Consider the following 26,988-nt stretch of genomic DNA (forward strand, 5'->3'; position numbering starts at 1 on the left):
TAGCCTCAGCCTCCGGTTTGCTAGCTGTGCCTGGATGTTCTCCACTAGTCTAGGGGCCGGTTCCGCTTGCAGCCAAGTCCCTCCACACCGGTATGCCAGCTGTGGATGCGAGACCACGGGTGGACTTCTCACTTTCCGTGGCTCTAAGACTCCTTCTACTTCTTCCTTTCTCCCTCCTTGTCCTTGGACAGGACGAGCTGCTCCAGCTCCAGTCCCCAGGACCTCTCTCCTCCACGTCTACTTCCTGACTGACTAACGCTCTACAGTCTGCTCCCTCTAACTAAACCCCACCTCCAGACCGGCTCCGGGACTGTGATTTCCCTAAGGTGCAACTAGCCCTAACCGCGGCCTAATGGAGTGCCGCTAAATTGAGTGTGTGTCTGTGTGCAACGACTTGTGGCCTCCTCCATACCCGAGAATGGGATACCGCACACCTCTAGCTGAGGTGCAGTACCTCTGTGGCAACTGGACCCTCAGGGGTGCCACACATTTCTACTTAGAGGTTATTGGTCCGGTAACGTTCCATTTCTTCCCTAGGCAGAATAGTGAACTACGCTACTCTCGGGTCATCAGGGTAAACAGAAACCCAATAGATCTACTTTAATATTCCGGTCTATCAGCAGATTTCACAATATTAAAACTAGGTGCTTTATTAAATAGATCTTTTAGACCTGATGGTGATGCCACACTTACTTTGAAAATCCATGTTGGCTGTAAAATCCTTTCTGAAAGTATAAGCCTGATTGACAGCTCCTCAGTGCCCCTGCTGCTGCCAAAATCTCTCACTGCTCAGCTCAAGCTGCAGCTGTTGGTCAGCGGAGACTGAATATACTTGGACTCATGAAGCCATTTCACTCTTCTGATGGACTCAAAATACCCATTTTAATTTGAGGATTATACAGCCATTCTTTAATGGATTATCAAAATAAGTACACCAGCCTCATCAGGTCTCAGATTTGTTTATTAATCCATTTTGACAAATATACTTTAACACCAGTATAATCAGAACCTGTAGATCCATAGAAAAGGCCTTATATTATACAGGACGACACACGTACCTTTGGCTGGTTCTGCAGCTTTCACTGGAGCCTCAGTATTTGGTCTGGTCTGTGCTTGTCGGGTTTGGGGGACACTGATCACTCCAGCACGTGGAGGTATTATCTACAGGAAATAATAGCAGTCACATAGAGTACATCGCGTCTTTGATGGTTATTAGGCAGCACGTCCCCAGGCAGCATCTCCATCTCAGATTGGTCCGAATCGCCACTTAGAGGGGTTCACCCAAAAACATATATTGTGCATCTACAGGATAGATGATAACTGTACAATCGAGCCCGAGACCCCCTGATAATCCTGAGAATAGGAGTGACCACTGCCTATAGAAGTAGTAGACCATTATTGGGGCAGATAAAGGCGCAGAGACTACAGGTGCTCACCACTTACATTTCCAAAAATGACCCCCTTCCCCCCCCTGGAATGGTTGTACACCCAGCGATCAATCATTTTTCACCTATCCTGTGTGTGGTTATTGTATGGCGGGTTTGGGCCAACACCCTTAAATTGAGGGCACAAAAATTATTAAAATATGCCATCCCACAAACAGAATTCCTAGGTAATAGATACATAATCGCTGGAGTGAAACGTCTATAAAAGATTGGTAGGACACATCTAAATAGAGTGGTGTTCACATGTGCACTACTGCTCCATTGACTTGATGACCACGAGTCTTGTCAGGGCGTTCCAGGCACAGGTTTTATGGATAACTGGAGAGACAGGTGGGTCTGGCTATCCCACATACCTCCACCCATCGGTGAGGCTCATGTTTTAAGATGGAGACTGGTTGCTTGGCACATGCTCAGACACGGTGTAGAGGTTGTGATGCCTCTAAAAAGGAATCCTCAGAGAGGCGGAATTCGCTTCTTCTGAATGGGGTCAGCGAGTGGAGAGGGGGATACCTCCACTGGGATTCTTCTGCGAAGAGCATCTGGACCAGTACTGTGAGCTGTAACGAATTGTGTACAGTGTGTGTGTGTGTGTGTTTTTAAGCCGGAAGAGTCAGTGTCATGTTATCAGAACTGCGGTTTATGCGCTTTTTAATTAACCAACTGGATTTTTAATGGAAAACGTTCCTGTGTGCTACCTTAAACAGCAAGCTGAGTAACCCCATCACATTGTGCATCAGGATACTTACCGATCGCAGTCTTCCCCCACTTTCCAATCTCCGCTACTGCACCACGTGACCTCAAATCAGATGGATGAGATCACTCAGGGGGTTTATATGTGGACCGGATACCACTATCAATCTAAGTATGGATTTCCATTCTGAGTGGCAAAGAATGTCAGGAAAGCAGCAGCACGGTCACAAACAGTAGATGCCATGTGAGCCGGCAATGCTGCAGAGTGGTCATGTGGTGGAGAATAGGAACGGAGCAGCGCTGGAAACTGGAGAAGACGGCGATCGGGAAGTGTTTTATGGCACTCGTAGTAGATTTAGATGAGAGAAGTTTAAAAAAAAAAATTAGTCGGGTGTGCTTTCACCCTAAAAGTACATTTGATATATGCACCGTAAAAAGATTATGACCTATCTCTGTATGTGTCCATAGATTCCTACACACCACACCAAAGCTGCTTTCTCCTGGTATCAACCGGATAGAAATATTTTGAATCATTGAACTGTTTTTTAAACTGCGTAAGATTTGGCATCTCAGATGATATAAGCAAGTACATATCACATCGATTTACTTTTGGTGAAAAAGGTCTGGATATTTGGTGAAAAAGGTCTGGATATTTGGTGAAAAAGGTCTGGATGACATAAACTGAGAAAACAAATCAGAAGACGCTCACCGGCCTCACTGAAGAGAAGGGGGCGGCCATCGGGCCTCCGAACTGTGGAGGAGGTTGGGCACGAACTGAAAGAGAAATAAAAAACTCAATATCTGCTTCCATGCAAGTAACCAGATCTGTATACAGGCTAACAGCACAGGACTAAGAAGCAAGCACAGCATGAATCATGCAGAAGTAGTATAACTGGGGTAAGTTACTATATTAGTAGTTAATGTATAGTAAATGGCATAACAGGGAGCAGCATAGACGCCATCAATGTTATTACAAAGCTACATCTGTATAAAGTCTACATCCACTATATACAGCACTGCACTACATAGGTAAGAATCCCTCCCGGTGTAACCGTTTCTTCCCCAGCGATAACCACCTCATCTTATGGGGAGACGTTTGCCCCAGTTTTTCGGTTTTTCAGATAATGATCAGGACACTGGTCTGTTATGTTCCAATCATTACCGGCAACCAACCATTAAAAACCAGCAATACTTACCCTACTGAAGCCTCTCCAGCGCCACCCCCGCGCTGATCCCCGAATATCTTTCTTGACAAGGCGGGAGCCACAAACTGGGCTCAATGGACTTGTGCCGTCTACTTTGTGATTTCCAACAATCTCCAATGTTTAATGGAGTGTCAGTTTATTTTATACCCTTCATGAATAGACGCGATCTGTGCATAAATTTTGGCGGTTCATATACATAACAGCATATAGCAGAATTCATAGCTGTAAAATAAGTATGCACGGAGGGATTACCGCCCTTTATTCCTTAGCTAGAGCACAAACACTAACCTCTGATTGTCATACCCGGTCAGCGTAGGGGTAATTATACAAACACTACTTGCCCGAAGAGCAACAAGAGGTACCCTAACTAAAGACCTAATCAACTAAACTTTATTAAATTATATAAATGGACAAAAGTTAAAATTGGCAGGTGGGAAGTAAATTCCGTATAAGATAAGTGCGGCCGCTCTCCGACACTACTCTGGATAAATTCCTAACGTAACATGGCTGGCTATCACCTACACTGCCTGTTAAAAACTAACAGCTAATAGCTTCTCCGACATGTTTCGCCATGACTGGCTTCATCAGGGGGCTGAGGCTATAGAACACTGATAACCAATTGCATCCCCTTTGAAAACCTCTAATGGTGACCTCACCATAGGGCTACCAAAAGTGGTGGACTCCAGTGGCCAAATCAAATTCAGGATAACTTCCATTCACACTTCAATTGGATGTTATCGAGCACTGTTATGTGTTCTAAGCTATGATTTGCCAATATATCAGTCACTCATAAGTAAGCACCTATCAAGGTGACCGATATAACTCCAGGCATTTCCACAGTTTAATATGGCTTGATGTCTCCCTCTATAATAGGGTTGTTAATCAGTCAAAGTCCACCAATGAATAGCTTCCCAGCAACCCTATTATAGGCGGCAGGTTTACCTGCTGGGAAGCTATTCATTGGTGGACGTGTGAATGGAAGTTATCCTGAATTTGATTTGGCCACTGGAGTCCACCACTATTGGTAGCCCTATGGGGAGGTCACCATTAGAGGTTTTAAAAAGGGGATGTAACCCGTTTTCAGCGTTCTATAGCCTCAGCCCCCTGATGAAGCCAGTCATGGCGAAACATGTCGGGGAGGCGATTAACTTTTGTCCATTTATATAATTTAATAAAGTTTATTTGATTAGATCTTTAGTTCGGGTACCTCTTGTTGCCCTTTGGGCAAATAGTGTTTGTGTTATTCCTTAGTTAGTACACAGCCAAAACAGGCAGCTGCATGGAGAGATTTATACAGCAGTCCTGAGCAGTGTAGATGGGAAACCAGCACTAGGGTGCGGTAACAGCTCCGTACTATCTTTCTGTGTCTACCCCTGCTCTTCTTTCCTACTCCATAGAGTATAATAGGAGGTGTGAGCTGACACCACAGAGCTGGCGACACAGTCTGAAGGCAGTGGGATGGGAAGAAGTACAGAAAGAAGCAGATTTTTCTGCCAAGATATATATTACAAACTTTCTTATATTCACCTGTACTAATGATTTCTGCAAAAGTTTGTTGAAAGTACAGTTCCTATATAATGTACAGCCAAATCCTATAACATGTGCTGCAGGTCATAATTAGTTGCTAAAAACAAAAAAAAAAAAAAAAAACGCTCTGCAACACGTTGCTCAGTATGGAGGAGTGCTGGGCGCATGCAGAGAGCGGTATTAGGGCTCACAGACTGGAGGGTTTATTTGAGCCACAGATTTCATTCACTGTAATGCAATGAATAGAATCTGCAATTAAATTCTATATAAAATGAATCCTGCATATTAGGTTGATTCTGTAGAAGACTTTTGGGATGGTTTTACAGAATATATTTTACCCTGTGTGTGCGCATGTGCCTTCAGTATTACATGACAGGGCAATATCACTGCACTAGATATGAAAAAAATTCAGAATCAGGTTTGCTACATCTCTTGCCGCGATGGGCTCTTTTTTACCTACTCCTGACCCCTGGCATCTCATGGAATTTCGAGACAGAAGGATGAAGTATAGACTAACAGGGCAAGATAAGCACCGGATCAGATTAATCATATCTGTCATATCAGTGTAGACGAGAGCCCCGGGCCCAACCCAAGAGAGCCCCGGGCCCAACCCAAGAGAGCCCCGGGCCCAACCAAAGAGAGCCCCGGGCCCAACCAAAGAGAGCCCCGGGCCCAACCAAAGAGAGCCCCGGGCCCAACCAAAGAGAGCCCCGGGCCCAACCAAAGAGAGCCCCGGGCCCAACCAAAGAGAGCCCCGGGCCCAACCAAAGAGAGCCCCGGGCCCAACCAAAGAGAGCCCCGGGCCCAACCAAAGAGAGCCCCGGGCCCAACCAAAGAGAGCCCCGGGCCCAACCAAAGAGAGCCCCGGGCCCAACCAAAGAGAGCCCCGGGCCCAACCAAAGAGAGCCCCGGGCCCAACCAAAGAGAGCCCCGGGCCCAACCAAAGAGAGCCCCGGGCCCAACCAAAGAGAGCCCCGGGCCCAACCAAAGAGAGCCCCGGGCCCAACCAAAGAGAGCCCCGGGCCCAACCAAAGAGAGCCCCGGGCCCAACCAAAGAGAGCCCCGGGCCCAACCAAAGAGAGCCCCGGGCCCAACCAAAGAGAGCCCCGGGCCCAACCAAAGAGAGCCCCGGGCCCAACCAAAGAGAGCCCCGGGCCCAACCAAAGAGAGCCCCGGGCCCAACCAAAGAGAGCCCCGGGCCCAACCAAAGAGAGCCCCGGGCCCAACCAAAGAGAGCCCCGGGCCCAACCAAAGAGAGCCCCGGGCCCAACCAAAGAGAGCCCCGGGCCCAACCAAAGAGAGCCCCGGGCCCAACCAAAGAGAGCCCCGGGCCCAACCAAAGAGAGCCCCGGGCCCAACCAAAGAGAGCCCCGGGCCCAACCAAAGAGAGCCCCGGGCCCAACCAAAGAGAGCCCCGGGCCCAACCAAAGAGAGCCCCGGGCCCAACCAAAGAGAGCCCCGGGCCCAACCAAAGAGAGCCCCGGGCCCAACCAAAGAGAGCCCCGGGCCCAACCAAAGAGAGCCCCGGGCCCAACCAAAGAGAGCCCCGGGCCCAACCAAAGAGAGCCCCGGGCCCAACCAAAGAGAGCCCCGGGCCCAACCAAAGAGAGCCCCGGGCCCAACCAAAGAGAGCCCCGGGCCCAACCAAAGAGAGCCCCGGGCCCAACCAAAGAGAGCCCCGGGCCCAACCAAAGAGAGCCCCGGGCCCAACCAAAGAGAGCCCCGGGCCCAACCAAAGAGAGCCCCGGGCCCAACCAAAGAGAGCCCCGGGCCCAACCAAAGAGAGCCCCGGGCCCAACCAAAGAGAGCCCCGGGCCCAACCAAAGAGAGCCCCGGGCCCAACCAAAGAGAGCCCCGGGCCCAACCAAAGAGAGCCCCGGGCCCAACCAAAGAGAGCCCCGGGCCCAACCAAAGAGAGCCCCGGGCCCAACCAAAGAGAGCCCCGGGCCCAACCAAAGAGAGCCCCGGGCCCAACCAAAGAGAGCCCCGGGCCCAACCAAAGAGAGCCCCGGGCCCAACCAAAGAGAGCCCCGGGCCCAACCAAAGAGAGCCCCGGGCCCAACCAAAGAGAGCCCCGGGCCCAACCAAAGAGAGCCCCGGGCCCAACCAAAGAGAGCCCCGGGCCCAACCAAAGAGAGCCCCGGGCCCAACCAAAGAGAGCCCCGGGCCCAACCAAAGAGAGCCCCGGGCCCAACCAAAGAGAGCCCCGGGCCCAACCAAAGAGAGCCCCGGGCCCAACCAAAGAGAGCCCCGGGCCCAACCAAAGAGAGCCCCGGGCCCAACCAAAGAGAGCCCCGGGCCCAACCAAAGAGAGCCCCGGGCCCAACCAAAGAGAGCCCCGGGCCCAACCAAAGAGAGCCCCGGGCCCAACCAAAGAGAGCCCCGGGCCCAACCAAAGAGAGCCCCGGGCCCAACCAAAGAGAGCCCCGGGCCCAACCAAAGAGAGCCCCGGGCCCAACCAAAGAGAGCCCCGGGCCCAACCAAAGAGAGCCCCGGGCCCAACCAAAGAGAGCCCCGCGCCCAACCAAAGAGAGCCCCGGGCCCAACCAAAGAGAGCCCCGCACCCAACCAAAGAGAGCCCCGCACCCAACCAAAGAGAGCCCCGCACCCAACCAAAGAGAGCCCCGCACCCAACCAAAGTGAGCCCCGCACCCAACCAAAGAGAGCCCCGCACCCAACCAAAGAGAGCCCCGCACCCAACCAAAGAGAGCCCCGCGCCCAACCAAGCAGAGCCCCATGACAGTTTTGATAAACAAGTCTAACACATTTTAAAAAGTTGTTCCATCAGAAGAACCAGAGGCCATAAGAGATCAAACAAATCTAATTACTCAGATCCGGCAGAGAGGTTACTATCAATATCCATCCCCCTCCCTGACACAACGGTAATATGCAGGCACAACATTTTTCTTTTTCTCAGCACAGAGCGGAAATACCTCTTTAGCCTTCTCCTGACTATCTAGGTAAATGGGCAGTGTAGTGTATACCGATGCACATTTACGTTGGCGGTCTAGCTGGTACCAGTGATGAGCAGATGATTCCCTACTACCATGAACCCTAGTAACTAAGCAATGCAAGGAAGTAATAGAAAAGAGCATAAAATATTATAGACTTCCATTTCTAAAACTAGAAAAAAAAAAAAAAAGAATCCATCTATACCATCAATGCATTTCAGATGCGCTCATGCAATAAATTCATGCTTGAAGCAATAATCCGCATCCTGTGTATACTGCAGCATGACAACGATGTGTATCCATGGTAACAGACCACACAAACTCCGTAGTCTGATCCTGTTATCATACTCCCTCCATTTGTAAAAAAGACAAATAGAAGGCGGTGCGACCGACCGTAGGACTGGACTACACAGGGTTTATGGGGTTGTTGACTTTTTTTTACTTTAATCCAGGACCTACAGTTAAAAGGTTACACATTTTTGCATTTTAGATATACAGATTTAAAGAGAAACAAAGAAGGGAATTTTGTTTACTTACCGTAAATTCCTTTTCTTCTAGCTCCAATTGGGAGACCCAGACAATTGGGTGTATAGCTATTGCCTCTGGAGGCCACACAAAGTATTACACTTAAAAGTGTAAGGCCCCTCCCCTTCTGGCTATACACCCCCAGTGGGATCACTGGCTCACCAGTTTTAGTGCCAAAGCAAGAAGGAGGAAAGCCAATAACTGGTTTAAAGACCAATTCAATCCGAGGAAACATCGGAGAACTGAACCATACCACATGAACAACATGTGTACCCGAAAAAACAGAAAAACCCCGAGAAAACAGGGCGGGTGCTGGGTCTCCCAATTGGAGCTAGAAGAAAAGGAATTTACGGTAAGTAAACAAAATTCCCTTCTTCTTTGTCGCTCCATTGGGAGACCCAGACAATTGGGATGTCCAAAAGCAATCCCTGGGTGGGTAAAAGAATACCTCATGATAGGGCCGTCAAACGGCCCTCTCCTACAGGTGGCCAACCGCCGCCTGAATGACTTATCTACCTAGGCTGGCGTCTGCCGAAGCGTAGGTATGCATCTGATAATGCTTGGTAAAAGTAAGTAGACTCGACCAGGTGGGTGCCTGACACACCTGCTGAGCCGTAGCCTGGTGCCGTAATGCCCAGGATGCACCCACGGCTCTGGTAGAATGGGCCTTCGGCCTTGAGAGAACCAGAAGCCCAGTAGAACTGTAGGTTTCAAGAATTAGTTCCTCGAGCCCCCGAGCAAGGGTGGATCTGGAAGCTTGCGACTGTTTACGCCGACCAGCGACAAGGACAAAGAGTGCATCCGGGTGGCGCAGGAGCGCCATGCGGGAAGTAGAACCTGAGTGCTCTCACCAGAACCAACAGATGCAAATCTTTCTGAAATTGATGGACTGGACGAGGACACAAAGAAGGTGAGGTGATATCCTGATTGATATGAAAATGGGATACCACCTTAGGGAGAAATTCCGGAACCGGACGCAGAACTACCCTGTCCTGGTGAAGGACCAGGAAGGGAGTTTGTATGAGAGCGTTGCTAGCTCGGAAACTCTCCTAAGAGACGAGACCGTTACTAGAAGGCCACTTCCCGTGAAAAACGGGAAGGGAGACATCCTTCAAAGGCTCGAAAGGCGGCATCTGGAGAGCAATTAGAACCTTGTTCAGATCTCAGGGCTCTAACGGCCGCTTGTACGGAGTGCTGAGAAGACAAACTCCCCGTAGGAACGTGCGTACCTGAGGAAGTCGTCGTTTCTGAAAAAATACAGATAGCGCTGAGACTTGTCCCTAAAGGGAACTGAGCGACAACCCATTTTCCTACCTAGATTGCAGGAAGGAAGGAAACATAGACGATGCAACCGGCCAGGGAGAAACACCCTGCGCCGAGCACCGAGATAAGAACATCTTCCACGTCCTGTGGTCAATCTTGGCGGACGTTGGTATGCTAGCCTGTCTCATGGTGGCAACCACGTCCTGAGGTAATCCTGACGACACTAGGTTCCAGGACTCAATGCCACACCATCCGGTTGAGGGCCGTAGAATTCAAATGGAAGAATGGCCCTTGAGACAGCCAGTCTGATTGGTCTGGTAGTGCCCCCGGTTAGCCTACCGTGAGGCACCACAGAACCGAGTACCACAACATCCTCGGCCAATTTGTAGCGACGAGGATGGCGCGGCCGCAGTCGGTGTTGATCTAGCGCAGTACTCTGGGCAACAATGCCAGAGGTGGCACCTAAGGTAGCTGGAACTGCGACCAATGCTGAACTAAGGCGTTTGCCGCCAGAGCTCGATGATTGTGAAACCGTGCCATGAAGCTGGCACATTGTTGTTGTGCCGTGACGCCATTAGATCGACGTCCGGCCTCTGTCAGCGGCGCCAGATCTCCTGAAACCCGTCCGGGTGAGGAGACCATACTCTTTCGGCCACACCTCAGCGACTTAGGAAGTCAGCTTCCTAGTTTCCACACTTGGGATGTGAATTGTGGATATGGTGGATGCCGTGTCTTCCACCCACATCAGAACCTGCCGGACTTCCTGGAAGGCTTGCCGGTTGCGCGTTCTTCCTTGGTGGTTGATGTATGCCACCGCTGTGGAGCTGTCCGACTGAAGTCGGATATGCTTGCTTTCCAGCCGCTGTTGGAAGGATTGTAGGGCAAGATACACTGCTCTGTGTTCAAGAACATTGATCTGAAGAGTGGACTCTTGCTGAGTCCACGTACCCTGAGCGCTGTAGTGGAGAAAAACTGCTCCCCACCCTGATAGACTCGCGTCTGTCGTAACTATCGCCCAGGACGGGGATAGGAAGGACCTTCTTTTTGACCAAGAGGTGAGAAGAAGCCACCACCGTAGAGATTCCTTGGCCGCCTGAGAAAGAACGACGACTCTGTTGAGGGACGTCGACTCCTCGTCCCATTGGCGGAGAATGTCCCATTGTAGTGGACGCAGTAAAACTGCGCGAAAGGAACTGCCTCCATTGCTACCATCTTACGTAGGAAGTGCATGAGGCGTCTCAATGTGTGCGACTGGTTCTTAAAGAAGAGCTTGCAGCCCGTAGTGAATGCTGTTTGTCTAGCGGCAGCTTCACTATCGCTGAGAGAGTAAGAAACTCTATGCCTAGATATGTTATCGATAGGGTCGGGGTCGGATCTGACTTTAAAAAGTTGATGATCCACCCAAAACTCTAGAGAGTCTCCAGCGCAACGTTCGGGCAGTGTTGGCATGTTTCCTAAGAGAGTGCCTTGACAAGTAGATCGTCTAAAGACGGGACCACAGAGTGACCCTGAGAGTGCAGGACTGTGACTACTGCTGCCCTGACCTTGGCGAAGACCAGTTGGACTGTCGCTAGCCGGAAGGTAGAGCTACGAACAGAGGGTGTTCGTCTCCTATAACGAAGCGTAGAAACGCTAGTGCTCTGGATCAATCGGCACGTGTGGATAAGCATCCTTGATGCCTAATGATGCTAGGAAATATCCTTGGGACCTTGAGGCGATGACATGGCGGAGGATTCCATCCGGAACCGCCTGGTGTCCACGAGCTTGCTGAGCATTTTTAGATCCAGAACGGGACGGAACGGCCCGTTGTTATAGGTACCGCAAAGAATTTGGGGTAAAAACCGTGACCTTGTTCCTGAAGAGGAACGGGGGTCATCACTCTTTCTGCCTATAGAGTGCACCCTGTTTGCAGAAGAGCAGCGGCCCGGCCGGGAGGTGGAGAAATTCTGAAGAATCGAGTTGGAGGACGAGAAGTGAGCTCTATCCTGTACCCGTGAGACAGAATGTCTCACACTCAATGGTCATTGACCTATGGCAGCTAAATATCGCCAAGGCAGGAGAGCCTGCTACCGACCGAGGCCGCAAGTCATGAGGAAGCCGCCTTGGAAGCGGGTTTTCAGACTGTCGCTTTTTTGGGCGAGACTGAGCCCGCTAAGAATCTTAGCTCCTCTGATCCTTTTGAGTCCACATTGGACGAGGAAAAATGGGACCTGCCCGAGCCTCGAAAAGGCCGAAAACCCCGACTGCCTCTTGCTCTGTTGGGGTTTGTTGTGTCCGGGCTGAGGAAAGGATGAATCCTTACCCCTGGACTGTTTGATGGTTACATCCAACGCTCACCAAACAGTCGGTCAGCAGAAAAAGGCAACTGGTTAGGCAACCTTTTTTGGAAGCAGAATCTGCCTTCCATTCACTTAACGAGCAGACCAGGCTCTGCTTAAAAACACGGAGTAGCGGAGGCTACCGCCGCACGGTTCGCAGAGTCCAGGACAGCCTGAATCGCGTAAGAAACAAATGCAGACATTTGAGAGGTTAAGGATGCCACCTGCGGCACAGATGTACGTGTAACCGTGTCAATCTGTGTAAGACAAGCTGAAATAGCTTGGAGTGCCCCAAGGGAGAGAATGCCGGAGCCAACGGTGCGCCGACAGCCTCATAGATGGCTTTCGACCAGAGATCCATCTGTCTGTCAGTGGCATCTTTGAGTTTGCAGTTCCATCTCCCACTGCAACTATGGATCTAGCTACAAGCCTGGAGATTGGAGGATGCCGCTCGGGACATTGGGTCCAGTCCTTGACCAAGTCAGGGGACAGGGATAACGTGTATCCTAAGCCGTTTGGAGAAGCGCATATCTGGATAAGCGTGGTGTTCCTGGACTGCCTCTCTGAAGGCAGAGTGGTCCAGAAAAATACGTGAAGCTGACTCCTCCACTGGAGGAGCTGTGAGAAATAACCCACATTCTATAGATGGACGCTATAAGATTATTTACTATGGCGTCACAATCAGGTGTATCCAGATTGAGAGCGGTCTCAGGATCAGAATCCTGAGCCGCTACTTCCGCCTCATTACACAGCGAGTCCTTCTGTTAGGACCCTGATGAAACCGAGGCCGCTCATAGCGAGCCCACTTAGGCTGTCTGGGACTGACGTCCGTGCAGAGCCGTGACTCTGGGATGCGTGTGACATTCCCGGAGCTGTTAGTTATTCACACTGAGGGGGGCCATGGATCAATGATTCAACAGTGCCCATATTGTGAGAGACATGTCCGGACTGCTAGGCTTCTAGTATCATAGCCATAGTCTCAGAAAAACTGTCAGTAAATACTGCAGACACCGTCCTCATCCCCTGGCCATTAGTGCATACAATGGGAGTCTATGTACCTGCCGGCCGTATAGCCGTACATGCTGTACCAGCTGTATAGAAAAACATGTGGTTCTGCACCTTTGTTTTACACAGAGAATATGCTGATAACTCCTCCGCATAATCCAGGAGGGTATATACAACGTGCGACCAAACAGTGCAATGTATATAGTACAAGCATATCTATAAGTGCACTTCTGCACTAGTGGGGTTAGCACCACAGGTGCTGCTTAACGCCTGTTACAGCGATTGTGTGACTATCAGAATGCCAGGGTCTTCCACACTTGTCTCTGTATCGTACAGAAACTGACACTAATGGCTGCCGGTGTCCTTGTAGAGAAGGAAGCCGTGGGCGTGCCTGAGAAAGTGCGGGAATCCGGATTCACAGTGCACACAGTGAGAGGGGTGGAGTATGCAAAACATACTCCAGCTCTCAGCTCTGCTCTATGCAGCGTCACGCCCCTACCCTGACTGTCAGGGCTGTGGGCGGTAACGAAGGGAGCTAGGCCCAGAAGCCGGGGACTCGAGTTAACAGCGCGGCCGCCGTAAAAGCGCGGGCCGCGCTGAAGTCCCCGGCGCACCACAAGTGCCAGCCGCGCCGCAGTTCCAGCGGCCGGCGCGACCGATTCATAGAAGTGGCCAGCGTCCCGCCCCTCTCCTGACTGGCAGGTCTGGGGGCGGGAACGAACGGAAGCAGGCCGCAAAAGCCGGGGACTCTAGTTATCAGCGCGGCCGCCGTAAAAGCGCGGGCCGCGCTGAAGTCCCCGGCGCACCACAAGTGCCAGCCGCGCCGCTGCCAGCGGCCGGCGCGACCGATTCCTGGAAGTGGCCAGCGTCCCGCCCCTCTCCTGACTGGCAGGTCTGGGGGCGGGAACGAACGGAAGCAGGCCGCAAAAGCCGGGGACTCTAGTTATCAGCGCGGCCGCCGTAAAAGCGCAGGCCGCGCTGAAGTCCCCGGCGCACTACAAGTGCCAGCCGCGCCGCAGTCCCAGCGGCCGGCGCGACCAATTCCCATAAGTGAGCCTGCTTCAGCAAAGCTGAATGAGGCCATGGCACAGGCGCCGCAGCGCTGATGTCCCCCGGCGCACTACAACACCCAGCATGCTGCGGTGTGAGCGCCAAATGCACGGGGACACAGAGTACCTTGAGGAAGCAGGGCCATGTCCCTGATGTACTCCGCTCCATCCAGCATCTTCTCCAGGGGCTGTAGATGGAGCACGGTCTCAGTGCCTGGAGACCGGTAAATCCCACTTCACCCAGAGCCCTGTAAAAAGGGATGGGGAAGGAATCAGCATGTGGGCTCCTGCCGCCGTACCCGCAATGGGTACCTCAACCTTACAAACACCTCCGACATACAGTGGGGTGAGAAGGGAGCATGCTGGGGACACTATATGTGTCCTCTTTTCTTCCATCCGACATAGTCAGCAGCTGCTGCTGACTAAAAAGTGGAGCTATGCGTGGATGTGTTGCCTCCTTCGCACAAAGCACAAAACTGGTGAGCCAGTGATCCCACTGGGGGTGTATAGCCAGAAGGGGAGGGGCCTTACACTTTTAAGTGTAATACTTTGTGTGGCCTCCAGAGGCAATAGCTATACACCCAATTGTCTGGGTCTCCCAATGGAGCGACAAAGAAATTGACATTTTATTTTAGGGGGTAAATTATTGTTAAATTAACTATTTTAGTTTCCAGGTATATTGCTATTCACAACTTATCTGTGATTAGGTTATGAATATCAGATCCATAATGGTGGGGGGAGGGTCCGACCCCCAGCGCGCCCACCGATCAGCTATCAGCAATGGTGAATATGAACAGATCGGACCCCCACAGATCTGATCTAATGACCTAACCAAAAGGAACAATTACTAATATCATTAGCCCAAACAACCCCTTTAACACCATATTGCCAAACTACACAATGTTAGTACAGAGTAGTCCCATGTCACATGCTTGGCACGCTCATGCAGTTCACAGTATGGCGGTACAGTTACCTTCTGCATCTCTGCGAGCTACCCCCGGGCTGGGAGGAGCCCCCGCACCTTGTTAGAGAGAGAAAAGACACTAAAGATTTTAGAGACCGTATCATCAGGAGCAAGACACAGAGACAGACGCATCATGTAGAGACAGACAGTCACCAAAATACTAATGGAAGGGTTTCATACTGTGCTGTGTATTGGGATAGCACGCAGTCTATAAAAGACATTGCGTTACCGGGCGGCACGGTGGCTCAGTGGTTAGCACTGCAGTCTTGTGGTGGCTCAGTGGTTAGCACTGCACGGTGGATCAGTGGTTAGCACTGCAGTCTTGTGGTGGCTCCGTGGTTAGCACTGCACGGTGGCTCCGTGGTTAGCACTGCACGGTGGCTCAGTGGTTAGCACTGCACGGTGGCTCAGTGGTTAGCACTGTAGTCTTGCAGCGCTGGGGTCCTGGGTTCAAATCCCACCAAGGACACCATCTGCAAGGAGTTTGTATGTTCTCCCAGTGTGTGCGTGAGTTTCCTCCGGGTTCTCCGGTTTCCTCCCACACTCCAAATACATACAGATAGGGACTTTAAATTGTGAGCCCCAATGGGGACAGTGTTCCTGATATATGTAAAGTGCGGATCACGCACCGCAAGTGACAGCATTTAGTCTAGATGCATATGTGGCACCAAGAAGTTCTGCAGAACACGGTCATCACCCATTAGTGCGGCTCATCTAAATTCCTTTTCATTTACAGTATGGATGATAAAACAGAATACCTGGAGGAGAACCGCGTAAAAATAGAGGATAACACATATCCATATACAGGATACACTGTTCATATGAAAAACAATAAAGATAAAATAGAAAAAAAAAAAAAAAGTCTATACATCCCTGTTAAATTACCAGGTAAAAAAAAACAAAACAAAACCCCAAAACAAAACATACCAAGAAGAATCATGTGACGTTTTCCACTTTTATCATTGTTAATCTGTACAATTAATTGAAAAATAAAAAAATCATTTTGGAAAAGGAAAACAAAAATGATAAAACTAAAATAATGTGGTTGCATAAATGTTAGCACCCTCTTATAATTGGGGATATGGTTGTTCAGAATTAGCCACTCACATTTACACTTATGTTGTTATATAGTAGCCAGTGCGCGGTTGCCATTATTTACAATGACTGATTAATCCCTTTAAAAAGGGAAAGACGGGGTCTATGAACAGCTTACAACACAGCAAAGGGATCGCATTGTTTAAAGTCATCAATCAGGAGAAGGGTGCAAAAAAAAAAAGAAAAAAAAAATTCTAATATTTATATGGTGTATATTCAGTGGCTTACATTTTTAGCAGTGAACACCTAGAGATGAATGTCCCACAAAAAAATCATGAGCACACTAAACTAAAATTTGTCTGAGAGGCTGCCAAGTGGCTTACAGCAACATTAAGGCTATGTGCCCACGCTACAGGATTTATCGCGGATTTGACGCGGATTTTGACGCGGATTTAGCGCGGATTTGCCGAAAATCTGCAGCACAGCTACTCCCCAGCCATTTCAATGGCATTTTGGAAATGCTGTGCCCATGCTGCGGATTTTTCCGCTGCGGATTTTGCCGCGGATTTTGATGCGGAACAAACTGCAGCATGTCAATTGTTTGGTGCGGATTTGGTGCGGATTTTCTGTTTTGAATGGGGAAAAAAAAAAAATAAAATCCGCATCAAAATCCGCGGCAAATCCGCGGCAAATCCGCGGGTGCGGATTTGCCGCGAAAGTTGCGGATTTTCAGGCAAAAAAATCCGCAGGGACCTTTTACTGTGGACACATAGCCTAAAGGAGCTGCAGGAATTTCTGTCAAGTACTGTTTGTGTACTGCATGTGACAACAGTCTCCTGTATTCTTCATATGTCTGGCCTGTGAGGTCCTTAAGGCTAAGTTCACATTTCCGTTGTTTTGTATCAGTCACATGCGTCGCTTGACGCTTGTGACTGATGCGCTGTACAACGCTGTACAACGGATGACAAAGAACAGAATTCTTTGTCGGATTCCGTTGTGTGCGGAGGGCGGAGTTCGTGGGGGGGTGGGGGGAGCCGAACGGGGCCGCGGCACTGAGGACGTCAGTGCCGCAGGGACTGCAGGAAAGGTGAGTGTGTGTGTGTGTGTGTGTGTGTGTGTGTGTGTGTGTGTACACATGCGGAGTGCGGGAGGGGGCGGAGCCGAGCGGGGGGCGGGGCCAGACGAGGGTGTCAGTGGCAGTGCTTGTCTGCATGGCTGGGAACAGGTGTGTGTGTGTGTGTGTGTGTGTGTACATACATGTGCGGAGTGCGGGAGGGGGCGGGGCCGAGCGGGGAAGTGTCGGCCTCCCTGCACACGTAACCAGCCTAAATATCGGGTAACAGCAAAGCACCCAATGTTTACCTTGGTTACGGGCCTACACCGCTTAGCGCTGGCTCCTTGCACCGTAACCAGAGTAAATATCGGGTAACCAACCAAAGCTGGTGACGTGTGCAGGGAGCCAGAGAGCATGCGCAGCGAAATCCGACGGATCGCGCTGCTCAAAAAAGTTACATGCTGCGTTCCTCCCGCCCGGCGGTCAGTCGTTCCACGGCTGATCAGTCGGGCGGAGGGTGCAACGCAGCATCATCAGTCACAATCCGCTGCTCATACAAGTCTATGGGAACAACGGAATCCGCTAAACGGATTCCGTTGTTTACAAGAGCAGCGGATTGTGACTGATACATTTTAGCGGAAATGTGAACTTAGCCTAATATAGACAAAAAAGACTGACTGAACGCATCGAACTGACGTGTGAACAGGTGCATAACTGAAACATGACAAAATACAAAAAGAGACAGTTTGCACTCTGATAATGCTAAAGTATGGAAACCATGAATGTGTGAACATGGACCTGCATTACTGCTAAGGAAAATCTAAGAAAAATGAGCTATTTAGCATATATAAATGGCCATTTGTATATCTGCCCAGTTGCCCCTTCACGACATATCTCGTAACTGGGTCCCTGACGCTATGCTGAAGCCTCTCTCTAGGCTAAAAACCTCCTGTGTATGGGCAAGTAGGAACCTGCTATATAGAATAAGATTACCTGTGGCAACTGGGGGAGGGGTGCACGGTCAGAAGGTATGGCCTGTGAGGTAGCTTGGCAAGATTGAAGCCTTTTCATATAAAGACAAACATGGTAGCCTGACTATTTTGACAAATCCTACATAAAGTTGTGCCAACAGCATCTGGGAAAACATGTTTTAGTCTGATGATTGGGCGTTGATCCAGGGAACTAGTCAGTTTTCCATATGTGGAGTTGGGAAAGAATTTTTTCCCCTAATGTGGTGCTTACTGTTTGCCCCATGGGGTTTTTTGCCTTCCTCTAAAATCAACATGTTAGGTTAGGTCATAGGTTTAACTTGATGGACTTAAAAGTCTACCTTCAACCTTAAGCATTATAAAACTATGAGACCAAGGTTGAACACTTTGGACCAGAGCCCAAAAATAAGGTTTAGCGCAAGGCCAACATTGCACATCACCCAAAAAATACCATACCCACAGTGAGACACAGAGGAGGCAGCATTATGCTTTAGGGCAGTTTTATGGCAGTAGGAACTTAGGCTTTAGACAAGTGGGAGGTAATTATGATACAGATACAAAATACAGAATATGATGATATTACAGATACACATCAGTTCATTTTTAAACAAAACCTTCAGGCCTCTGTTAAAAAGCTGAAAAAGAAATTCCCCTTTCAGCATGACAACGACCCTAAGCAGCCTCCAAATATACAAAAGAATGGCTTGGCCAGAAGATCAAAGTTTTGGATGGCCCGGCCAGAGCCCAGACCTGAATCCAACTAGAGTACCAAATCTATTTGTTGAAGGGTGTGCATATTTATGCAACCACATTATTTTAGTTCTTTATTTCTCTTTTTCCACCCAAAAATATTTCAGTATATTTTTCAGTGGAATTCTTCTTGGCATTGACTAGGAGTTCATTTGGAACGGCAGATGACCGTGCTAACCACTGAGCCACCGGGAGGTTTTTATACAGATATTGTCTGCAAAGAAAAAAGTTGCAAATTGCAGATTTCCAACTCTGAATTCTGCTTATTCTGTGGCGTATATTCATTGCACATTTATCCAGTTTCAGGGTCTTTGGGGTGAGATTGTCCGCTAATGTCACATGTGGGGATTTTGCTGTGCAAACACCGAATTAGTGGCATCTGGACTTGCCCCTTGATTCACTAGCAATAAAGGTGAGGAGCATTTAACAGTTTCCAGAAGGGATAACTTTTTTTTTAGCAGTCAAATTGATGGTCATTCAGCTTTTCCACAATCCTGAATGGACAATTCAGATCGATCACTATAGAAGTAGATGGATCTGTCAGATCAGACGTTTGGGAAAAGCCGAACGCCATTCACTGTGGGAGGGTGAATCAAGAACAGACCTTCATGGCTGACGGCAATGCAGGAGGTATAATATGCAGACTATGGGGTTTGCAGCTGGTGCGGGATGCCGGGACAGTCTTGGCAAAATCGCAAGTCACGCAACGCTCGATGGTTAAGGTTACGTTGCAGTAACTCTACGATTCACTGTAATAGCACATGAGATTGACCAAGTCATCCATGATGCTGTGGGTGGTATACAGCACTGACTATATATACACACAGTGCGTCCACCCATATCCTGTCCACCGCCATTAACTGGAGAACGGCGGCAGCTATAGGCATAGAAGTGGCGTCTAGGTATAGTAAAGTAGCCATGTCCTACGCAATGAAACCACCTATAGCGCCACCTGGTGGAAAACAACGGAGTTAGCATTTTTATCTTGAAAACAGAACGAGAGAGAAAAAAAGTGAATTACAAAGTTGTAGGGCATCATCAATTCAATATGAATCGACACCTTGCATACAGAAATGCTATGATAGGAAACCCATGACCCCCCAAAACATCGAATGCTGGTCACGCATATGGCGCTCATTTAACTTTGATGCTCAAAGTGGCCCCCGTCAGCTGCAATGCACATCTGGACTCTGCACAGCATACTGTATATTGCTGCACGTTGTAGAATATGGTAGGGGACACGTTTGCACAAGCATCTGTGATACGTCGTCGTAGGTCCTGCAATGTTGGTGGAGGGGTCGCATACACCTGCTGTTTGATGTGACCTCACAGAAAGAAGTCCAATGGGGTCAGGTCAGGTGAGCGTGGAGGCCACTCCACACAGCCACCATACCCAATGACTTGTAGGAAGGTCTCCATGAGGCATCGCTTCACGTCCGCAGCCTTGTGAGTTTTACACGTTCTAATCATAGCATTTCTGTATGTAAGGTGTCGATTCGTATTGAATTGATGATGCCCTACAACTTTGTAATTCACTTTTTTTCTCTCTCTTGATCTGTTTTCTTAGATAAAAATGCTAACTCCGTTGTTTACCACCAGGTGGCGCTATAGGCGGTCTCATTGCGTAGCTATGACTATACCTAGACACCACTTCTATGCCTATAGCTGCCGCCGTTCTCAGGTTAATGGCGGTGGACAGGATATGGGTGGACATACTATATATTGTAGCGTTGACAAGACACGGTGGAAGACACACAGTAACAACACTACATGAATGATGTAGGAAAGGGAGTGGAAATGTAAACCGGACCGGTGCCCAATTTACATTCAGCCCAGGAGACAACAGGATGCTACCATTACCTCCGATCTCTTTCCTAGCCGGCGCGGGGCTTCTAGCACCTGAACATGGCACATGGAAAGCAGAGGGAAGGAGAACAGAGAGTGAGTCAGCGGGTGGCATAGGTGGCAGCACTGTGGGCAGTCACAGATGGCGTACAGATCTGCCCATAGTAAGTGAGACACCCCACGAGGCATACATTCATTGCCCATCACGTCAGACATATGGAACGTTCTTGCCTATCCTGAAATGGTTTCTGAATGAGGAGTAGTCCAGACATAAAATAAAGGACCAATTTAATATAAAAGGTAAAAGCTTAACAAAAGTAAGAAACAAGAGTAAACGGCAAAACCTTCCTTCATTGTCCTATACGTGGAAAGAAGGGAATTTTGTTACTTACCGTAAATTCCTTTTCTTCTAGCTCCTATTGGGAGACCCAGACGATTGGGTGTATAGCACTGCCTCCGGAGGCCACACAAAGCAATTACACTAAAAAGTGTAAGGCCCCTCCCCTTCTGGCTATACACCCCCAGTGGGATCACTGGCTCACCAGTTTTAGTGCAAAAGCAAGAAGGAGGAAAGCCAATAACTGGTTTAAACAAATTCACTCCGAAGTAACGTCGGAGAACTGAAAACCGTTCAACATGAACAACATGTGTACCCGAAAAACAACCAAAAATCCCGAAGGACAACAGGGCGGGTGCTGGGTCTCCCAATAGGAGCTAGAAGAAAAGGAATTTACGGTAAGTAACAAAATTCCCTTCTTCTGCGGCACTCCATTGGGAGACCCAGACGATTGGGACGTCCAAAAGCTGTCCCTGGGTGGGTAAAGAATACCTCATGTTAGAGCTGCAAGACAGCCCTCCCCTATAGGGAGGCAACTGCCGCCTGCAGGACTCTTCTACCTAGGCTGGCGTCCGCCGAAGCATAGGTATGCACCTGATAATGTTTGGTGAAAGTGTGCAGACTCGACCAGGTAGCTGCCTGGCACACCTGTTGAGCCGTAGCCTGGTGTCGCAATGCCCAGGACGCACCCACGGCTCTGGTAGAATGGGCCTTCAGCCCTGATGGAACCGGAAGCCCAGCAGAACGGTAGGCTTCAAGAATTGGTTCTTTGATCCATCGAGCCAGGGTGGCCTTAGAAGCCTGCGACCCTTTGCGCTTACCAGCGACAAGGACAAGAGTGCATCCGAACGGCGCAAGGGCGCCGTGCGGGAAATGTAGATTCTGAGTGCTCTCACCAGATCCAACAAATGTAAATCCTTCTCATACCGATGAACTGCATGAGGACAAAACGAAGGCAAAGAGATATCCTGATTAAGATGAAAAGAGGATACCACCTTCGGGAGAAACTCCTGAATGGGGCGCAGCACTACCTTGTCCTGGTGGAAGACCAGGAAGGGAGCCTTGGATGATAGCGCTGCCAGCTCAGACACTCTCCGAAGAGATGTGATCGCTACCAGAAAAGCCACTTTCTGTGATAGTCTAGAAAGTGAAACCTCCCTCAGAGGCTCGAAGGGCGGCTTCTGGAGGGCAACTAGTACCCTGTTCAGATCCCATGGATCTAACGGCCGCTTGTACGGGGGTACGATATGGCAAACCCCCTGTAGGAACGTGCGCACCTTAGGAAGGCGTGCCAAACGCCTCTGAAAAAAGACGGATAGCGCCGAGACCTGACCTTTAAGGGAGCCGAGCGACAAACCTTTTTCTAACCCAGATTGCAGGAAAGAAAGGTAGGCAATGCAAATGGCCAGGGGGACACTCCCTGAGCAGAGCACCAGGATAAGAATATCCTCCACGTTCTGTGGTAGATCTTAGCGGACGTGGGCTTCCTAGCCTGTCTCATGGTGGCAACGACCCCTTGGGATAATCCTGAAGACGCTAGGATCCAGGACTCAATGGCCACACAGTCAGGTTCAGGGCCGCAGAATTCCGATGGAAAAACGGCCCTTGGGACAGTAAGTCTGGTCGGTCTGGTAGTGCCCACGGTTGGCCGACCGTGAGCTGCCACAGATCCGGATACCACGCCCTCCTCGGCCAGTCTGGGGCGACGAGTATGACGCGGCTGCAATCGGATCTGATCTTGCGTAGCACTCTGGGCAAGAGTGCCAGAGGTGGAAACACATAAGGGAGCCGGAACTGCGACCAATCTTGCACTAGGGCGTCTGCCGCCAGCGCTCTTTGATCGCGAGACCGTGCCATGAAGGTTGGGACCTTGTTGTTGTGCCGGGACGCCATGAGGTCGACGTCCGGCCTTCCCCATCGGCGACAGATTTCCTGAAACACGTCTGGGTGAAGGGACCATTCCCCTGCGTCCATGCCCTGGCGACTGAGGAAGTCTGCTTCCCAGTTTTCTACGCCGGGGATGTGAACTGCGGATATGGTGGAGGCCGTGGCTTCCACCCACATCAGAATCCGCCGGACTTCCTGGAAGGCTTGCCGACTGCGTGTCCCCCCTTGGTGGTTGATGTATGCCACCGCTGTGGAGTTGTCCGACTGAATTCGGATCTGCCTTCCTTCCAGCCACTGCTGGAAGGCTAGTAGGGCAAGATACACTGCTCTGATTTCCAGAACATTGATCTGAAGGGTGGACTCCTGCTGAGTCCACGTACCCTGAGCCCTGTGGTGGAGAAAAACTGCTCCCCACCCTGACAGACTCGCGTCTGTCGTGACCACCGCCCAAGACGGTGGTAGGAAGGATCTTCCCTGTGATAATGAGGTGGGAAGAAGCCACCACTGCAGAGAGTCCTTGGCCGTCTGGGAAAGGGAGACTTTCCTGTCCAGGGATTTTGACTTCCCGTCCCATTGGCGGAGAATGTCCCATTGAAGTGGGCGCAGATGAAACTGCGCAAACGGAACCGCCTCCATTGCCGCCACCATCTTCCCGAGGAAGTGCATGAGGCGTCTTAAGGAGTGCGACTGACTTTGAAGGAGAGCCTGCACCCCAGTCTGTAGAGACCGCTGCTTGTCCAGCGGAAGCTTCACTATCGCTGAGAGAGTATGAAACTCCATGCCAAGATACGTTAGTGATTGGGTCGGTGACAGATTTGACTTTGAGAAGTTGATGATCCACCCGAACGTCTGGAGAGTCTCCAGTGCAACAGTCAAGCTGAGTTGGCATGCCTCTTGAGAGGGTGCCTTGACCAGTAGATCGTCCAAGTAAGGGATCACAGAGTGTCCCTGAGAGTGCAAGACTGCTACCACTGCCGCCATGATCTTGGTGAACACCCGTGGGGCTGTCGCCAGACCAAATGGCAGAGCTACGAACTGAAGATGGTCGTCTCCTATCACGAAGCGTAGAAAGCGTTGGTGCTCTGTAGCAATCGGCACGTGGAGGTAAGCATCCTTGATGTCTATTGATGCTAGGAAATCTCCTTGAGACATTGAGGCAATGACTGAGCGGAGGGATTCCATCCGGAACCGCCTGGCGTTCACATGCTTGTTGAGCAGTTTTAGGTCCAGAACAGGACGGAATGAGCCGTCCTTTTTTGGCACCACAAAGAGATTGGAGTAAAAACCTTGACCTCGTTCCTGAAGAGGAACAGGGACCACCACTCCTTCTGCTCTTAGAGAATTCACCGCCTGCAGAAGGGCATCTGCTCGGTCGGGATGTGGGGAAGTTCTGAAGAACCGAGGCGGAGGACGAGTACTGAACTCTATCCTGTACCCGTGAGACAAAATGTCTGTTACCCACCGGTCTTTGACCTGTGGCAGCCAAATGTCGCAAAAGCGGGAGAGCCTGCCACCGACCGAGGATGCGGAGGGAGGCGGCCGAAAGTCATGAGGCAGCCGCCTTGGAAGCGGTACCTCCGGTTGCTTTCTTGGGGCGTGAGTGAGCCCGCCAGGAATCAGAGCTCCTTTGCTCTTTCTGAGTCCCTTTGGACGAGGAGAATTGGGGCTTGCCCGAGCCTCGAAAGGACCGAAACTTTGACTGCCACTTCCTCTGTGGAGGTTTGCTTGATCTGGGCTGGGGTAAGGAGGAGTCCTTACCTTTGGACTGTTTAATGATTTCCGCCAATTGCTCACCAAACAGTCTGTCTCCAGATAATGGCAAGCTGGTTAAACATTTTTTAGAAGCAGAATCTGCTTTCCATTCCTTTAACCACAAGGCTCTGCGCAAAACTACAGAGTTGGCGGATGCCATTGAGGTACGGCTCGTAGAGTCCAGTACCGCATTGATAGCGTAGGTCGCAAACGCAGACATTTGCGTAGTTAGGGACGCCACTTGCGGCACTGCTGGACGTATGAGAGAGTCCACCTGTGCCAGACCAGCTGAAATAGCTTGGAGCGCCCACACGGCCGCGAATGCTGGAGCAAACGACGCGCCAATAGCTTCATAGACAGATTTCAACCAAAGGTCCATCTGTCTGTCATTGGCATCTTTAAGTGAAGCCCCATCCTCCACTGCAACTATGGATCTAGCTGCAAGCCTGGATATTGGAGGGTCCACTTTTGGACACTGGGTCCAGCGTTTGACCACGTCAGGGGGAAAAGGATAACGTGTATCCTTAAGGCGTTTAGAAAAACGCTTGTCCGGATAAGTATTGTGTTTCTGGATGGATTCTCTGAAGTCAGAGTGGTCCAGAAAAGTACTCAATTTACGCTTGGGATACAGGAAATGGAATTTCTCCTGCTGTGCAGCTGCCTCCTCTGCAGAAGGGGCTGGGGGAGAAATATCCAACAGCCTATTGATGGCCGCTATAAGGTCATTTACCATGGCGTCACCATCTGGCGTATCCAAATTGAGTGCGGCGTCAGGACAAGACTCCTGATCACCCACCTCTGAGCCATCATATAGAGACCCTTCTCGCTGAGACCCTGATCCGCGTGATGACGTGGAGGGTCTCTCCCAGCGAGCTCGCTTAGGCGGACTGGGACTGTCATCGGAGTCAGAGCCCTCAGCCTGCGATGCCTGGGACCCCCTTGAATTACGGATTAATTCCAGCTGAGGGGGGCCGGGGAACATAGACACAGCGGTGTCCATGGTCTGAGCAACTGGCCTGGACTGCAAGGTCTCCAGGATTTTTGTCATAGTCACAGACATTTTATCAGCAAAGACTGCAAATTCTGTCCCCGTCACCGGGGGAGGGTTCACAGGCGTCTCTGCCTGGGCTACCACCACAATAGGCTCTGGCTGACGAAGTGCCACTGGGACTGAACATTGCACACAATGAGAGTCGTTGGAGCCTGCTGGTAGATTAGCCCCACATGCTGTACAAGCAGTGTATACAGCCCGTGCCTTGGCACCCTTGCGTTTTGCGGATGACATGCTGTTGTCTCCTCAAAGCAATATAGGGTGTACAGCCAAGAAGCGACCTTACAGTGCAGTACACAAATATAACACTGTGGCACTAGTGGGGCCGCACGTATGTGCTGCTTACCGCCCGCTTAGCGCGGGTGTGTGGTCGCCAGAAACCCCTAGCCTGGGTCCCTCAGAGCCTGCGTCCGTTCTCCAGCCAGACTGCATGTGTATAATGGCTGCCGGCGTCCTGGGGAGCTGCAAGCTTGGGGGCGGGCCTAGGGCGTGCACAGAGAAAAAGCGCGAAGCCTGTGTCCTACTGTGCTCAGTGAGAGGGCTGGAGCATGTAAATCGTGCTCCAGCCCTCGGCGCTGCCGATTGAACAACGTCTCTCCCCTACCCTGATTGACAGGGTGGGGGGCGTTAACGAAGCGGAGCTAGGCCGCAGTAAACCGGGGACTAAAGTTAGAAGCGCCGCCGCCGTAAAAGCACGGTCGGCGCGTCCCCGGCGCACTACAAGTCGCAGCTGCGCCGCCGCTCCAGGGGCGGTCGGCGCGGCGATCCACACACATAAAGTCCCCCAGTAATCTGCGGGGACTATAAGCCCAGCGCACAGCGCTACAGTCCCCGGCGCACTAGCACACCCAGCAAGCCTGGGGTGTGCGTGGCCTGCCATACGGGGACACAGAGTACCTGAAAGTTGCAGGGCCTTGTCCCTGAACGGCACTCCCGCTCCACATCCAGCAGGTTCTATGGGTCTGTGGATGGAGCCCGGCCTCAGGGCTTGGTGGCCGGTAAGATCCCACTTCCTCAGAGCCCCTCAGGGGGATGGGGAAGGAAAACAGCATGTGGGCTCCAGCCTCCGTACCAGCAATAGGTACCTCAACCTTACAAACCGCAAGTGGGGTGAGAAGGGAGCATGCTGGGGGCCCCATATGGGCCCTCTTTTCTTCCATCCGATATAGTCAGCAGCTACTGCTGACTAAACAGTGGAGCTATGCGTGGATGTCTGACCTCCTTCGCACAAAGCAGAAAACTGGTGAGCCAGTGATCCCACTGGGGGTGTATAGCCAGAAGGGGAGGGGCCTTACACTTTTTAGTGTAATTGCTTTGTGTGGCCTCCGGAGGCAGTGCTATACACC

The 26,988-nt window shown here is 50.7% G+C and overlaps 1 protein-coding gene across 8 annotated transcripts in view; it reads right to left on the reverse strand.

Annotated features, from left to right (window-relative positions):
• SYNJ1 (synaptojanin 1) overlaps positions 1–26,988 on the reverse strand; it is a 191,692-nt gene that overhangs the window by 18,989 nt on the left and 145,715 nt on the right. For 5 of the 8 annotated variants that reach the window (XM_075335047.1, XM_075335048.1, XM_075335046.1 and 2 more), the window contains 4 exons: positions 20,631–20,669; positions 14,952–14,999; positions 2,845–2,909; positions 1,059–1,161 (listed from right to left, as the gene is read on the reverse strand). In XM_075335047.1, the coding sequence (XP_075191162.1) occupies positions 1,059–1,161; positions 2,845–2,909; positions 14,952–14,999; positions 20,631–20,669 (255 nt within the window). The remainder of the gene's footprint in view (positions 1–1,058; positions 1,162–2,844; positions 2,910–14,951; positions 15,000–20,630; positions 20,670–26,988) is intronic. The other 3 variants (XM_075335051.1, XM_075335050.1, XM_075335049.1) reach the window with 2 other exon arrangements.

This window comes from Anomaloglossus baeobatrachus, chromosome 2, assembly GCF_048569485.1.
Source record: "Anomaloglossus baeobatrachus isolate aAnoBae1 chromosome 2, aAnoBae1.hap1, whole genome shotgun sequence".
In the NCBI taxonomy this organism is placed as follows: Eukaryota; Metazoa; Chordata; class Amphibia; order Anura; family Aromobatidae; genus Anomaloglossus; species Anomaloglossus baeobatrachus.